The 15,334-nt window shown below is 52.4% G+C and overlaps 10 protein-coding genes across 10 annotated transcripts; 5 read left to right on the top strand and 5 right to left on the bottom strand.

The window, feature by feature from the left end:
• Positions 1 to 316: 316 nt before the first annotated feature.
• ASPVEDRAFT_88815 (GNAT family N-acetyltransferase) lies at positions 317 to 1,050 on the bottom strand (the record flags this gene model as incomplete). Its single annotated transcript, XM_040818425.1, has 2 exons — positions 317 to 773; positions 830 to 1,050. The coding sequence occupies 2 exons, from the start codon at positions 1,048 to 1,050 to the stop codon at positions 317 to 319; spliced, it is 678 nt and encodes a 225-aa protein (XP_040673337.1).
• A 425-nt stretch (positions 1,051 to 1,475) lies between these two features.
• Positions 1,476 to 2,515, bottom strand: ASPVEDRAFT_33782 (uncharacterized protein; the record flags this gene model as incomplete). Its single annotated transcript, XM_040810781.1, has 2 exons — positions 1,476 to 2,430; positions 2,451 to 2,515. The coding sequence occupies 2 exons, from the start codon at positions 2,513 to 2,515 to the stop codon at positions 1,476 to 1,478; spliced, it is 1,020 nt and encodes a 339-aa protein (XP_040673336.1).
• A 534-nt stretch (positions 2,516 to 3,049) lies between these two features.
• On the top strand, positions 3,050 to 3,723 carry crmD (putative copper transporter crmD; the record flags this gene model as incomplete). Its single annotated transcript, XM_040818424.1, has 2 exons — positions 3,050 to 3,534; positions 3,588 to 3,723. 2 exons carry the CDS (start codon positions 3,050 to 3,052, stop codon positions 3,721 to 3,723), a joined length of 621 nt encoding a protein of 206 aa, XP_040673335.1.
• Positions 3,724 to 4,122: 399 nt separating this feature from the next.
• ASPVEDRAFT_97524 (DJ-1/PfpI family protein) lies at positions 4,123 to 4,767 on the top strand (the record flags this gene model as incomplete). The annotated part of the gene is made up of 1 exon (XM_040818783.1): positions 4,123 to 4,767. A coding segment is annotated over one exon (645 nt), but the record flags the coding sequence as incomplete, so codon positions are not given.
• Positions 4,768 to 4,920: 153 nt separating this feature from the next.
• Positions 4,921 to 5,586, top strand: ASPVEDRAFT_369714 (uncharacterized protein). The gene has a single exon (XM_040811341.1). The coding sequence runs from the start codon at positions 5,068 to 5,070 to the stop codon at positions 5,440 to 5,442; it is 375 nt and encodes a 124-aa protein (XP_040673333.1). The 5' UTR covers positions 4,921 to 5,067; the 3' UTR covers positions 5,443 to 5,586.
• A 1,140-nt stretch (positions 5,587 to 6,726) lies between these two features.
• On the bottom strand, positions 6,727 to 7,788 carry ASPVEDRAFT_370587 (uncharacterized protein). Its single transcript, XM_040811374.1, has one exon. It carries the CDS (start codon positions 7,464 to 7,466, stop codon positions 6,930 to 6,932), a length of 537 nt encoding a protein of 178 aa, XP_040673332.1. The 5' UTR covers positions 7,467 to 7,788; the 3' UTR covers positions 6,727 to 6,929.
• A 53-nt stretch (positions 7,789 to 7,841) lies between these two features.
• Positions 7,842 to 10,637, top strand: ASPVEDRAFT_65894 (threonine/serine exporter family protein; the record flags this gene model as incomplete). The annotated part of the gene is made up of 2 exons (XM_040815843.1): positions 7,842 to 8,012; positions 8,052 to 10,637. The coding sequence occupies 2 exons, from the start codon at positions 7,842 to 7,844 to the stop codon at positions 10,404 to 10,406; spliced, it is 2,526 nt and encodes an 841-aa protein (XP_040673331.1). The 3' UTR covers positions 10,407 to 10,637.
• A 233-nt stretch (positions 10,638 to 10,870) lies between these two features.
• Positions 10,871 to 12,220, top strand: ASPVEDRAFT_46860 (class II aldolase/adducin family protein). Its single transcript, XM_040813654.1, has 3 exons — positions 10,871 to 11,023; positions 11,087 to 11,394; positions 11,458 to 12,220. Exons 1-3 carry the CDS (start codon positions 10,912 to 10,914, stop codon positions 11,812 to 11,814), a joined length of 777 nt encoding a protein of 258 aa, XP_040673330.1. The 5' UTR covers positions 10,871 to 10,911; the 3' UTR covers positions 11,815 to 12,220.
• Positions 11,934 to 12,747, bottom strand: ASPVEDRAFT_369815 (GFA family protein). Its single transcript, XM_040811345.1, has 3 exons — positions 12,743 to 12,747; positions 12,524 to 12,686; positions 11,934 to 12,446 (listed from the first exon to the last, which is right to left on the bottom strand). The coding sequence occupies exons 2-3, from the start codon at positions 12,608 to 12,610 to the stop codon at positions 12,084 to 12,086; spliced, it is 450 nt and encodes a 149-aa protein (XP_040673329.1). The 5' UTR covers positions 12,611 to 12,686; positions 12,743 to 12,747; the 3' UTR covers positions 11,934 to 12,083.
• An 82-nt stretch (positions 12,748 to 12,829) lies between these two features.
• ASPVEDRAFT_142666 (putative proteinase) lies at positions 12,830 to 15,070 on the bottom strand (the record flags this gene model as incomplete). Its single annotated transcript, XM_040807857.1, has 6 exons — positions 12,830 to 13,054; positions 13,101 to 13,161; positions 13,208 to 13,283; positions 13,332 to 14,558; positions 14,607 to 14,796; positions 14,855 to 15,070. The coding sequence occupies 6 exons, from the start codon at positions 15,068 to 15,070 to the stop codon at positions 12,830 to 12,832; spliced, it is 1,995 nt and encodes a 664-aa protein (XP_040673328.1).
• Positions 15,071 to 15,334: the final 264 nt, after the last annotated feature.

The following is a 15,334-nucleotide window of genomic DNA, read 5'->3' as shown; positions in this document are numbered from 1 at the left end:
TATGGTTATTAGACTCCCTGTAGAGGCCGGTACTTGCGATATTATGTAGACAGCCGCGTATATTCTTTCTACCATTCCACATATCCAGTCAAGACTGAAATATAGCGGTGTCCACTCTACGACAAGACAGAACTTCGGTCCTGCCATTTTCAGACTGCCCAATAACTGCAGGAACGACCTTCTCTGCCACAGTCGCTCCTTCCTTATGGCAAGGTTTCCCACTTAGAGCTTCTTTCCTATTCGGTCTATAATTGACAGGCAGCCATAGCGGTATGTCCATAGATACCTACTCGCAGTCTATATCGAGACTACAACGCTAGGAACCCTTCCTACTAAGACACATAAAAGCAATATTCTTCCCCTCGTACTCCGTAAACTCATACACCTCGAACCCTACTTTACTGAGCACCTTGTAACTCCCAATATTCTCCCGCTGTGTTGCGGCAAATATCCTCTCTTCCCAGTTTCCGTTCTCACTATCTTCAACAGGAACCCTGGGTAATCCCCACCACGCCTCAACAACACCTCTCACAGCCTCCGTCGCATACCCCTTCCCCCAGAAGTCCGGATGCAGCGCATACCCAACGGATGGAGCAGGGTAGAGTGAGTTAACCCCCACCGAGCCGATGATGGTATCCGGTGAGGATTTGGGCACGATGCTGAAGAAGAAATGCCGGCTATTTACGGCGCCGCTGGCATCCGGTGTGCTGAATATTTTGGCTTTCATCCAGGAGATTGTTTCGTAAATGGTGGTGTCTGGAGTTTTGAAGCGGCTGGTTGTTGTTAGTCGATTGATGTCCTTTTTTACTTTCTGGAAGAGGAAAAGTACAGCCAGGCCGCGACATCGGGTTTTGAGCGGAAGAGGAAGAGCTTTGCTGCGTCGGAGTTTACCGCTGTCTCGGAGTCTAGGTTGAATGGGCGGAGGATGAGGTTCTCTGTGTAAATTGGCTTGAGGTCTGATGGGTTGGGAAGGATAACAGAGACAGGCTGGGTTGGGTACACGGGGGCGTCCGGGGGGTGGTCGCTGTTGGGATTTGGTTCGCGGGTCATTGTGGTCGTCGGCTGTAAAGAGGTTGTATCATTAGACAGGATGTAGAAGGCATTTAAATACCTGCTTACACTATTTCTACCCCGTTGGTGTGACTCATGACCGACTATATCAAGCTAATACAAGCTTAGCCTCGAACTAATTGAACATAGTCTATAACAGGTTACATTGACTGAGTAGAGTGGCCTGCACAGCCCCAAGGTCCGATATTAGCGTCTCTGAAGTCAAGCCTACAAGCAGTCAGTCTCGGAAATTAATCGGTTAGTAGCCCAGGTATTCGGGGGCAGAAGCGTAATGGTTAAGTATATTTCTGGTATTTTGGGGTCTACTTGCTCAGAATTGGAAAGGGAGCAATGTTTATATGGTTAGAGGGAGAGCAATATGGCCAATTTTTCTTTTCAGACCGAAACGTAGTATTCCATCTATATCACAAATAGTAGGTCCGTTTTATAATCAGCTGCCCATCAGCACCAAGCTGTTTCTCCATCAAGCCAGGGATTGGGTCCGGTAGCATCCAAGGAGAACTAAACCCAAGAGCGACAATCCACCGTGGATTCGACAAGTTGGCCACTTCTTCTACCCAATCCTCCGATTGAAGCTTAGCACCAGGCGCCGCATATGTAATCGCATTGCCAACTTCACCATTTTCGGGACCATCGGTCACGATCTCGGCAACCTGCAGTCTAGGCATACGGTGTGTCGCTGATACAAACCCCTGAATCAGAGGGTCGAACATCTTGGGATCTGGCTCCGTGCGCCATATATTGCACGGATATTCGCCGTCGAGGTATTTCTCGCGTTCCCAGTTAACCTGACTAGTGTATTCCGTACCATCTGAAGAGAAAGAGCCGAAGTCCGAGTCTGGGTCGGTTTGCCCGTGTAATGGCCTCTGTAGATCGTCCTCCATACCATCTCCATCTTCGTGGTTCTCTTCGTCGCCTGCGTCCTCATTGTCATCCATGCTCTGGCATCCGGTATAATACCAGCGTCCGTCATAGGTGTGGAGCGCAAACCTGACTGATAGCTGCTCCAAATACGGGAATGTCTTAGCCTCCCGGTCTGGATGAGTCGGGTCGACTCCCCATAGGACAGGAGATACGAGGCCGATAATAGAGAGATCTCGAAGCGAAGTCTGCGCGAGTCTACACAGGGCGCGACCCAGGTTGTCTCCATTTGGATAGTTGGGATCCTCCTTCCAGGCAGTTTGATAGTCGTGGTTTGCAGGCGTGTCCTCCTCCAGAATAAGAGACAGGGACTCCAGGTTGCTTAGCGTGGGCGCCTCCAAGGCGCGGGCAAGGACATTCCTAATCTCCGTTCGGAGATCCCTGTGCCTAAGCTTAGTTGGGTATATTTTGATGCCCAGTGGCTCATATGGGACCTTGCTAAATGTCCGCGAACATACCAGGAGGTGCTGAAGAATCCTACCAAAGACGACTGGACTTTGTAGTTGTTTGTAATGGAAAGCATGGCCGGCGAACAAATTACACCAGGGGGTCGCTAGTTACTATCCAATCATAAAGGTACTGCACCGGTAGTACTCGTACCATATATACATTTATACTAATCCACCAATTCGATTGTCCATCACCTGGCGCCACTTGGTCTTGGGGCTTTGATAACTGTCCACGGATACAATTCTACGATCAAGAGGCGCTGGACCGCAGTGACAAGAGCGATTGGACTTTGTAACGCTGGTATTCGGGGAGAAGTCGAACCTTGCGGGGGATCATCTGGACTCTGCGGGAAAGGATTCACGGCATGACAGTAAGGCAATGCTTTTGGAATTTCCTAGCCCCATCAATGAGGTGGTGTAGAGGGAATAGAATATTAACTCCCAAGGTCCGTCCATGTCTGTAAGTAGTTGGTGGCTGCATGGCCGATGTATGTTCACACACACTAGTTGAGCAGCTGAGCACATTTGCGCGCATAAGCATCGCATGTTTTCCAGTATTCACAGCATTAATATCACCACCTTTTCCTTCAGAATTGACGAATCCGACCATGGACGTGAACATGGACATGAGCATGCCTGCTACTTTCACCAGCAGCACTACAGTCACCCTCTTCTTCAGCGCCTGGACAACAACCTCTATTCCCGCATACATTTTCACTCTACTCTTCCTCTTCGCCCTCGCCTTCTTTAATCGCTTTCTCGCTGCCCTTCGATTCCAGCTCGAGAGTCATCCGTCCACTTTCTCGGTTTCAATTCTCCCTGCGCCTCGGCCCCGTCGCCGAACCATCCCAAAGGCGCGGCTCAGTCCGCTACCACGGTATACCGCCATCAATGATGCTGAGGAGCATTTCCAGATACCCGAGGAGCACAGTGGACTTGTGTCTGAGAATAAACCCCAATCCCACACCTGCCGTCGAATACAGAACTACTTCCTCGAACGTCTTCCCCAGTGGACACCAAGTTCACCATGGAGCTGGCGAGATGGCGGTCTGGCGCTGCTGGAAGGGGCGAGAGCGTTTATTGGATATATTCTGTGAGACTCTACACTTTGGCTACTGGTGGCTGGAACATGGGCTAAATAAACAGAATGCTCGCGGTCATGACATTCAATACAGGAGTCTTCTTTGCGGTGATTGTGGGAATTGTCGCTGGAGAGACGGTGTTGGGTCGGTATATGCGGCAGTCTGGAATATCGCATGATGGAGCTTGTCACGATGGATAGAACAATATACGCTGTTTCCACTCTTAATGCGTTGTTCCTTAGCTTCACACTGCACTGTCTCAACTATAGCCGGCAAAGCGCAAAATCAGGAATTCAATATACTGGATAAATGAAGGGGCCGAGTTATTTGCTAGAATACTATTCAAGCTGACATCTGAAACGGTCAATGGGCGCAAATGTGCTCAGTGGTGCTTGGCAGCTCCTTCGTCGGCGCGTAACAAAGACCCCTTTATAGCTGTTGAAATGACCATGTTAAGTGGAATATTTAATACTCAGACTCCTGTATTCTTCCTCACTAACATTCCATCCACCATGAAACTCCCCAGCCTGAATGCCCTAGGTAGAGGGCTCCTGGCCCTCTCCCAGCCCATCCTCGCCCAGCCCACCAACACAATAGCCCCCAAGAACTACGGTATGCTCCTCTTCCGCGGCTTCGAAATCCTCGACGTCTTCGGGCCCCTCGAAGCCCTCTCCTGGGTCGCCCGGCGCCACGACAACATCTCCCTCTCGTTGATCTCCCAATCCCTCGACCCCGTCACAACAGCGCCCTACACACCCGCCATGAACCCCTTCAACGCCTCCTTCTTCCCCACCATAAACCCAACTCACACCCTCGAGACAGCCCCAGACCTCGACGTCCTCATCGTCCCAGGCGGCCTAGGCACGCGCGCCCCGGACTCAGTCCTCGGCCCTCTCCTCGACTACATCAAAATCACCTACCCAAAGCTACAGTACCTGATAACAATCTGCACGGGCTCGACGCTGGTCGCGCGCACCGGCGTCCTCGACGGGAAACGCGCAACTACGAATAAAGCATCCTGGGACTCTGTTATCGGTAACGGGCCGAATACGACGTGGGTGCGGGAGGCGCGCTGGGTCGTTGATGGGAATGTCTGGTCGTCGTCGGGGATTTCGGCGGGGATTGATGCGACCCTTGCCTTTATTGCGGAGTTTTATGGGCAGCAGAATGCGTCGGTGATTAGTGATTATATGGAGTATGAGTGGCATCAGGATAGTTCTTGGGATCCGTATGCGGATATTTGGGCTTAGTCCTTTTTTTTTTTTTTGTGTTAGTTTGTGTTTCGGTGTTTAAATGGCAGCTGGTCTTGTCTGCTTCTATTATTTTTTGTCTTTAAAAGGTTTGGTAGCGATGCTGTTTATCGGGTTAAAATTCGACTGCAAAAGACCCAGTTTTTGAATATCACTGCCACGTCTAAGCCTTCTCGGTGGATAAGATAACTAGTTCCTGGCTACGTCATTGAAGCCAGACTATTAAAGAGCTAATACTGGCCCTTTCTTTTTATTTTCAATGATGAAGAATACTGTCAGCTAAATACTAGGAAGATGGAATGTCTGTTTGAAGCTATCGCGGCTCTCGTATGCTGCTGCACTGCCAATCTCGAGCTCAGTCGACCTAGAAATTCCTCTCCAAATGCCCCAACAAAAAATGTGAGTTGTGTCCTGATTATATGCTTTAAAAACATAGCTGATGATATGACAGAAACTCGGTGCGAGAGGCAGCAGTACGAAGACATAATGCGATTCGACGAAACATTCGTCCCAGCATCCCACCATAGCCGGGTGGAGCATATTCAACACAACCATCGCAAAAACATCGCCGCCGAGTCAAACACATACACCAATACCTCATGGCTGATCAGATCCTATCAGTTCCCTGGATATAGCCCACGAGCCGAACACCGAGCGCCCAAGGCTTAGCTCGCTGCGATGTACTCTCACAGTCCCCTGGCCTGAATGTGCCTCTTCACAGTGGACCTGTTCTTTGCATCCTTTACATTCTCCTGCAAAATTGCAGTTGCATTTATATAAATTCCGGGATGAAGCACCGTTCTCGCGATTTTGAGAGCTGCTATTGATGGAAAGCAGTTGCGAGAAGAGGACGAATATTCCTGCTGCTGCTTGGATTGTGTATACCTGAACAGCTTGGTCTGTTGATTCTTACGAGATAGGTAATTGAGGTATAACAGTTGCGAACGCATTTATATCTATGATGTTATGCCCGTTAGGATTTCAATTGTCGTATATTTACCAAATACGCATACGCGAATACGGCAATGCTACGCTTCAGCGAGAACTGCAGCCTTGGCTGAGTCTGTGTAACTGTAACAGCATCCTGTGTGGTTTGGCAAATAAGCTTACCACCCATAAGCAGTCTACAAAGATCAAAGTATATCTGCCCGGGCTAATCATGGTCTTGCTTTTCGACCATGACCACATCGACCTTGTTCATTTTTCATTCTTGTTCGCTTCTACTAAGATTGATATAGACTTTTTGCCTGAATAATGCTATATTTGTTTATTGTTATTTCCGTTAATTTTACGGTGCCGAATAAGAATCAACGAGCCTTCCAACAAAGGGTGGCTGGCCTACTGAGACGACTTGCATCCACATATCCAACAAGATCAACAAAGACGGCATACCAAAACATGTTATGAAATCTTGACCTAGATATCCGCTGGAAGCGCGAAATAAATTCGCATCATCTAATCTGCAGCCAATGTGATTGTGGTCAAGCCGGTTTTTGAGCATTGCGTGGGATTTGCACGAGATATCCACAGCGGCGACAAGCCGGAATATGTGATAACGTCCAGCAGCACAGCCGGTGACCTGTAACTTGGAAGGACACTGTCACGCGGTGAATACTGTGGTCTAACTGGGTCTTCCATGTTTGATAGCAAGATTGAAACAGGTCTGAGCCTGCAGCTGAAATGCGGACTGGACGGGTTCTACGGGATTCTACTGGAGGACAGATTGAGGGCCGAGTTCGAGTGGGAGGCTCAGTGATAATGCAAAGGCAAGCCGGACGCAGCGGATGTCGGCAACTGGAGGGCTTGTTAGCACACCATCTGAAGGATAACATTTCCCTTCTCGGTCGGCACAGTCGGCTTAAGCAGGATGTGCTTATAGTAGTACGTAGTAAAGTCGGAACAACAACCTTATATCAGAATCGACTTCTAAGAATATCTCCTGAGGATCACGATCGCCACCATTCTCCGACGACGTTTCGGAATCCGGATATCCACGGCAACAAAAATATCACACCAAAGAATGGCTGGGAACTTGGCATTATGTACGCCTCTCTTGGCTGATATCAGGGCCGCCGCATATCATCATCCATCACATTGCGTTAGGCCAGGGACCAGACAATCTCTGACAATCTCTGCCGCTCATCTGGGCGCCAATGTCAGCATCTGACGCGGATGAGTTGGCAGGAGTGACAATCATGACGATCGAGTGGGGAAGTCTTGGTCCGTGAGGTCCATGACAGACTGGACGGAGTGGCGGACCCAGAGCGGCAAGATAGGGGTCGAGCACTCGAGCAGCTCAAGCAGCTTCCTTGACACGGGATACAAAAGCAATTGCAGGAGCAATAGACTCGTGGTTGGGCGCGAGTTGGGCAAAAAGGAGGATGGAGCTTCAGCTCAGACCTCGTCGATCGGAGAATGAGCAGCCCATTTAGGCTAATCAGGAATCTCGAACTGCAGGGGCGCACTATTATTATTGACGATGAGAATCGAGAGCGAGTCCAACTTCCAAGGTTGTGAGTGTATCTCGACTCAGTCTCAGTCTCCTTGATAAACGAAGTCTCTGATTGGCCGACATAAAAAACTCCGAGAAGCTTGAGATCCACTGAGGCAAAAACCAAGAAAGAAACAAATCCTGAAACTGCGGAAGAAAGACGCACATGGCGGAATGCATTGTGACACAGGCACGTCCTCATTGCGTGCTCCACTCCATTGAGTTGAGAGTCTGTCTGAGCACGACTCGATGCCCATCGTCAAGGCGTGATATCATGGCTTCGCGTCCTCTATCTTCCCCACCAGGCCTCGACTCTGAAAGTCTCTGTCCATCCTGTGACCGACTCTTGTCCTTATCTTCGTTCTAGATTCTTTCTGGCTCGTCATCGCTTTGCCGCCAGTCATCCCCACCGGCCCATCCGTGGTTTGCGTGCCCTTCTAGACTCCCTGTAGACGCTGCGCTCTCTCTCTGTTTAAAGTCCTGCCCCTCCAACTCTCTCCACCGTTCACGCCTTTCATTTTGATTCTTCCTCTGTACAGCCTGTTTTACATTCGCTTTCGTTACCCTGCTGGCTCCAATGTCCGCTCCAGAGGGCCATACCTACGAACCAACCCAGCCATTCCCTGACCTCGAGAGCGTCCCGCTCAACGATGGCACGCCATCTGACGGGCCCGTCGACGCCCCAGCTGCAGAGCGAGAACCTGCAACTGAACCAGCAGAACCAGCTGCACCAGCACCAGCACCCACTGTAGAAGCCCAACCCCCCAGCGGCGCCCGCATAGAAGAGCCCCGAAACCGCGTCCGCTTCCGCTCCTTCAGCAGCTTCCGCGAGGCAGACGACCGCCCACCACAGCGCCCTCCCATCCTACGCAATGACTCCGACTACTCCGTCCGCTCCTACCACTCCATGGCAGACTACGACAACGACCGAGACATCTCCGCCAATGTCTCCGAAGCTTCCGCCGCCGACCTGCTCTCCCGCACACCCCCAGACTCCCGCCAGGGCTCCCAGTCCCACGACATCACCGTCGCCGAGCTCGGACAGCAAGCAGGCATTACACCCGATGTAACACCGCCGCGCCGCGCCGCACCAGTGTCGTCGAGTGTGCGCGAACGTTTCCGGCACGCGGGCGAGCTCCTCCGGAAACGCACGGTGTTGTTTAGCGAGCGCCTAGGCCGGGATACATTTGACGATGGCGGCGATCTGGGCGCGTCCTTGCTGCCGGATGATTTCGATGAGGCCCTGCAACAACATCAGAATCATCAGCCCTCCCGGCAGGATGAAGAGAAGGGCGGGCTGGAGGAGCCGGCTGGGGCCCAGCCGCTTCCGAGCGCGGAGGCGCATCGGCTTGTGCGCAGTGTGACCCAGAACCCTGTGCGGCGGAGGCGGCCGCGGTCGGCGTATGCGCGGTCCGGCCAGAGTACGCCTGAGGGGGCATTGAGGCCGGAGTCATGGTATGGGAGTGGGAAGTTTGGGGGTGGTGGGATTCTGGCGCAGCTGTTGAGACTGCAGGCGTCGCAGGGGGGATCGGGGACGTCGAGTGCGCCTGTGAGCGATGCCGAGTCCGATACGGAGTCGCCGGTGTCTTCGGGGGCTGCGACGCCCAAGAAGGAGAAGCTGAAGTGGTATAAGAAGTCGAATCATCAGAATCAGCATTCTACGGCCTCGCTGGTCGGGGCGGGGATGAATCTGAGTAGTACGACGCTGCCGGCGCCGCCGGATGCGTTTTTGACGCCGAAGCGAGGGAAGAGGAAGCCGTATCGGAAGACGAGGCTGGAGGATGAGATCCGTGTGACGGTGCATATTGCGGAGATTCTGGCGCGCCAGCGGTATATTATGCAGCTCTGTCGAGCGTTGATGCGTTATGGGGCTCCGACGCACCGCATGGAGGAGTATATGAAGATGACGGCGCGGGTGCTGGAGGTGGAGGGTCAGTTTCTGTATCTGCCTGGGTGTATGATCATGTCGTTTGACGATCCTACCACGCGTACTGCCGAAGTCAAGCTCGTTCGTGTTGTTCAGGGCGTCGACCTGGGTCGTCTCGCAGACACGCACAACGTGTACAAGAACGTCGTCCACGACCTTATCGGCGTTGAAGAAGCCATCTCTGAACTCGACCAGATTATGTCGCGCAAGCCCCGCTTCAATAAATGGCTTCTGGTCCCAGCCTATGGCTTTGCCAGTGCCGCCGTTGGGCCTTTTGCCTTTGATGCTCGGCCTATCGACATGCCTATTATCTTCCTGCTGGGCTCTATCGTCGGCCTCATGCAGCACGTCCTCGCACCCAAATCCGTCCTCTACTCGAACGTCTTCGAAGTCACTGCCGCTGTGCTGACCTCCTTCCTCGCCCGCGCCTTTGGCTCCATCCCTGGCACCAACGGCAACCAGCATCTCTTCTGCTTCTCTGCCCTCTCCCAGTCCTCCATCGCCCTCATCCTCCCCGGTTTCATGGTCCTCTGCTCCTCCCTCGAACTGCAATCCCACCAGATCATCGCCGGTTCCATCCGCATGGTCTACGCAATCATTTACTCCCTCTTCCTCGGCTACGGCGTCACCGTCGGAACAACCATCTACGGCCTGATCGACGGCGGCGCAACGTCTGATAAATCGTGCGCAAATCTCGACATCTACGGCTCCAAATATATCCAGCGCTTCTGCTTCGTGCCCCTCTTCGTCATCTTCGTCGCTATCATCAACCAGGCCAAGTGGAAGCAGTTGCCCGTTATGATCTTCATCGCCCTCTGCGGATATATCACAAACTACTTCAGCACGACCAAGCTGGGTCCCAACTCCGAGGTCGCGAATACTGTTGGTGCCTTCACGATCGGACTCCTGGGGAACCTTTACAGTCGTGTCTGGCGCGGTCATGCAGCTGCTGCCATTCTACCCGCTATCTTCGTCCTTGTTCCCTCGGGTCTTGCATCGAGTGGTTCGCTCATCGCCGGGTTGAACTACGCTGACTCGGTACGCGCGAACCTAAAAAATGGTACGACGGAGAATATCGCGAGCCAGGACACGTCCATTGCGAGTCTTGGTTTCGGCATGGTGCAGATTGCCATTGGGATTACGGTGGGATTGTTTGTTTCGGCCCTGGTGGTTTATCCGTTTGGCAAGAGGAGGAGTGGACTTTTCAATTTCTAGCCTGTCTTTTAGATCTTCTCCTTTGTTTATTTATGGCGTTTGGGGTAGAATCTGTTTTGCAAGCGTGTTTTGGGATTGTTACTAGCGAAGCGGGTTATGGATAGATTTGCATCTAGATTTATATAATACTGTAATCTTCGAACATTCAACTTCTGGAAACATCTGGTGCTGTACTAAGATCACCAGAATACGGTGTAGCTCCAATATGCAATAAGCACCCTTGCATCACCGAGCATTGACTACGCGTAACCATTGCATAACCAGCAGTTGGAGTATGTTCGCTCTGATTCGCAATCCGACCTCGGTTGTGCAGCATCATCAACCCCGCTCGACTCAGCAATAAAAGAAGAGAATCCCACTCTTCTCTTCTCCTCCTTTCAATTACCAATACTCCGTCCATCATTAGCCCACCATGCCTCCCTCCGCCACAGACGCCGCCGCCGATGCCCTAACCACCCCCAACGTCTCCAGCCAAGAGGCTGGCGCCACCAACGCAAAAGTCAAGATGCCCATCCCCCGCCCTCCGGTCTTCGACGACAAGCTCAAAGAGCGCGAGTACCTCAAGGGCCGTCTCGCCGCGGCCTTTCGCATCTTCGGCAAGAATGGCTATGACGAGGGTACCCCTCCCTGCTCCCCTTCACCAACCTTATAGTTCATGTTAATGATAACTAACAATACAGGCGTCGCCGGCCACATCACCCTCCGCGACCCCGTCGACCCAACCACCTTTTGGGTAAACCCCTTCGGCGTCGCATTCTCCCAAATCAAGGCCTCCGATCTAATCCAGGTCGACCACTCGGGCGCCGTGATCGACGGCGGCCCATGCAGATTGCTTAATGCAGCGGCATTCATGATCCATTCCGCTATTCACTCCGCCAGACCTGATGTGCTCTGTGCGGCGCATAGCCATTCTCTGTACGGCCGCTCATTCTGTACCCTCGGTAGGGAATTGGATATCACGACGCAGGACTCGTGTGCCTTTTATAATGTACCCNCCCCCTCTCTCCTCCCCTCTCTCCCCATCCTGGTTGTCCTTGTTAATGTGTTATAGGACCACGTCCTCTACAAACAATTCAACGGCGTCGTGCTCGCCGAAGAAGAAGGACGGAACATCGCCTCTGCTCTAGGCAGCAAGAAAGCAGCCCTACTCCAGAACCACGGTCTACTGACTGTCGGCCAGACCATTGAGGAGACGGTCTTCTGGTTCGTGTCGTTGGAGAAATGCTGCCACGCGCAGCTGCTGGCTGATGCCGCGGCGGCGGGCAGGGGAGGCACGACGGTTAAAATCGATGATGCCGATGCGGCGTTTACGTATAAGACTGTGGGAACGAATTTGGCGGGGTATTTCAGTGCGAAGCCGCTTTTTGATGTTATTCATGAGGAGACGGGGGGCAAGTATTTGGAGTAGCCTAATTTAAGAGGCGGTTGGCTATTTGGGTGGAATTGTTAGTTGATAGGTAGCAAGGATGAGGCGTTGATGGGACTGGATAGGTTTTATTCATATGGTAGGGAGATTGCATAATGACAGGACTGATTTGGTACCTAGTATGCTTTTGTTTATACGTAACCTAAAGGTACTTTACAGCCCAAGGCAGACTGATAGCCCCGTCATCGTAGTAGGCAGGCATGGGCTTTCAAACCACAGCCAGAAACTAACACCCATATATATCTTATTATCTAGCTCATCCCCTCAGCCTTTAAAAACCCCTCCCGCTCTCCAGCCAACGAATCAACCCATCCGTCCCTCCTCTTACAATAAATCTCCCCTCCCAACTCCGAACACTGCGCCCTGGACTCATCATCCAGCGTCCCCCACTTCAACGCCGTCCAGGGCGCATCCTTAGGCGAGGACGTGAAATGCGAGCCGCATTCGCTACAGAGCGCGCGCGCGAGCGGGTTCCCGCTGTCTGCCGAAGTGTCGGTGAATATGCTCGGCTTGGTGCTGCTCGTGTACCGGAGCATAGAGGGCGAGAGCATGATGTTGGAGGAGAAGGCTGAGCCGGTGTATTTCTTGCAGCTGATGCAGTGGCAGACTACGACCTGTAACGAAAACAATAACATCCCTGTTAGTCTTTGACTCCTTATGGGTTTAATGGATGGATGGGTGGGGCGAGGACCTTGGGGTTTGGCTCGGATGCTGGTAGATCGACCGCGTATGTGATTTTGCCGCAGAGGCATGAGCCGTTTAGGGTTTTGGTGGACATGTTGTTTGACTTCAAAACTGAGGTTGGAGTTTGTATAACTACAGCTTGAGTTGGAATGAGGGGTTGGTTCTTATAACTTAGTAACCCCACATCATTAGTAAGTGCGTATGACGCTGCTTTGGCGGTGCTTACAGAGACTCGGCTTTGCGGCTATATTGTAGTATGCATTGCTTAATTTCAAGAGTAAACAGGCTAATGTGTATCTAGATCTACGAGTGTCTACATTGGGAATTGCGTCCTGGGTCGCAGCGCTTCTTCCAGCAGCGCCTTGTCCAGGGCGATTTCGTCGAGGGTCTTGCCTTCGGCGTCCATCTTGTTCGGTGCACCGAGCAGCGGTTTCAGATCTGCGTCACAGACCTTTCCTGGTTCTGGGAGCGTGCCTTTCTGGAAATAGTTGCGGATGGATTGGGCTATGCATATTGAGGGTGCTGCGAGTGTGCAATGCTGCGACAGTTAGTACTGAGCTTGGCTCCACCGCAAAATGACTTACCCCCTCCGAATCTTGTCGGAGTAAAATCGACCCGGGAAAAGCCGCCGACATCGTCTTCGCACTGTTGGGATTAGTAATGGTGGTTCGAGTGAGTGTCTGATTCTTACCTTTGTAGGGGAGTAATTGGGTCGAGGATGTTATTTACAAAGAGTATCGGGTGAGAGGTGTTCCCCGTGACAGGAACTGCAGAAGGTCAGTGGTGCATCGAGGTTATGCGTCAAATCAACCTACCGGGCATCTTCCACTTGGGCTTCACCTTCCACCCGACACAATTCAGATGTGTATGGGCCCAGTAATTGCCAAAGGTACTGCTAATCTCGCGGAGGCTCCGCCAATGCTGGATGAAGGCCTCCTCATCCACGCCCTGCAGATATTCCGCGTCACCGCAGAGAATGGCGGACGTAGCATACATCTCATTCTGCCCAGTCCCTTGGCAATCAGGCGACCAGGGGCCAGAAATCAAACACTCGGCAGATGGGCAAACGGGTTCCCGTCTACCGTGTTTAAAGTCAGCCAACGCCGAACCATCTCCTTTGACGAGGTCGCTGGCGGTCCCTGCAAGATACGGGAATGCAATCAAAGGCTGATATATAGAAATCCGCTGGACGGTCTTCAAGTCCGTCCATGTCACCACCTCTGGTCCGCGCGTCGTAGATGGCTGAACTGCCAGTGATGAATTGAAGAGGCCGTTCTCTATGTCCGTGTAAGCCTCCTTGATGGCGGCGGGGCCGCCTCCTACATAGAAAGGACAGTCTTCTCCCATCGTGTCACAGTAAACTGTGAATTTATCAAATACGTTGTCTGCATCCACGATAGGCTCCGGGCCAACGCCGGTATAATACTTCTCCGAATCAACCACGCCGTCCAACACCATCCGTTCAACACGGTCTGGGTAAAGGGCTGCAAATGTTGCGCCAATGACGGTTCCGTAGGACCGTCCCCAGTAGATAAGCTTCTCTTGTCCGCGGCGCCATTTCGTTCGAGTAAGCATAGACTGGTCAGAGTCATCTCCCTGGCAGCTGTTATATTGGCGTTGGGCCTGTTTCTCCCGCCACTCGCCATGTCGCTCAACGATTTCAAGCACATCACGGGCCACTGGAGGAGTATTAAGATGCTCTCCCAGGATATCGCCTTCGGGAGATGAGGCCGAGAGACCCTGCGAACATCCAATGTTGAGGGCAATGGCGCGCTGCCAGTTTCGCATAAACGAGACTGTCGAACTGCCTAGCATCCCGTCTGCCTCAACTTGAAGTTCCCAGTTCTTTTGGGAGAAGAGATTAGGGAAGCAACTAAACCCTGGTGTGGTGTTGTTGACACCGCGAGGATCGAAGCCGATAATGTCATAGTACTTTGGGTCATCTCCGACATCTGACGTCGGCAGAACGCTTGCATCCGCAATTGTCTGTAGGTTGTGACCGCTGAGAAGGACCTGAGTAACTCCCGAGCCACCAGGACCGCCTAGAGTCGGTTAGAATGAAGTTTCCAGGAACAGGACTAGGAGCATACCCGGGTTGATCACCATCGCCCCGCCGTATCGAGGGTCTGTTACAGGAACCTTTGCCGGGAGCCGAGTGACAGCAATAGCCACGCGGGCACCCTGGCCGTCTGACCGATGCCAATCCATCGGGACATCAAGACGCGCGCATTGAAATCCACCAAAGCAGTCATGGTACTCTAGCGCTTCGGACGGTGTAATCTACTCCAGGTTAGCCTGCTTAGCCTGCAGTCAGGAAACGAGGGTCAGACGCTCAGACCTGATTCCAAGCAAATTGAGGCTCCGGTAAGCCAGGCAATAGGTTGGTCTCTCGTTCCATCGACACTGGGAGCAGCCACCACGATAGCCCCGCAAGAACCGTCAGTACCAAAACGACGGGTCTGGCAGCATATCTGCGGGAGGGCCCGCCTCGCCGTGGAGAATCGCCATTTGGATTCCGGCTGCTGGAAAGACTGGGATGTTTATGGTCTTCCATATGTCGTCAGTCGGTTGTGTCTTGTTGCAGAGACATGCGCCGCACCAAGGCCGACCGGAGCGCCGGGGGGAGACAGGATCTTTTAAGTCTTGACAATTTGTGGACCTTATCTGAGCATTAACTATTGGGCGGCTAGAGCCAGATCTTTCCTCCGTGCTGATTGAAGATCACGCACGGTTTGCGAGTCTGTCGCACCGACGAATTAAAATGGAATCATATGCAGTCACAGGACAAGATAGGGAAGGACAACCAGATGAAGGCAGC

Source organism: Aspergillus versicolor, assembly GCF_001890125.1.
Source record: "Aspergillus versicolor CBS 583.65 unplaced genomic scaffold ASPVEscaffold_13, whole genome shotgun sequence".
NCBI classification, from domain to species: Eukaryota; Fungi; Ascomycota; class Eurotiomycetes; order Eurotiales; family Aspergillaceae; genus Aspergillus; species Aspergillus versicolor.
Note: the sequence above shows the minus strand (reverse complement) of the source record. Positions and strands in the feature narration are given on the sequence as shown.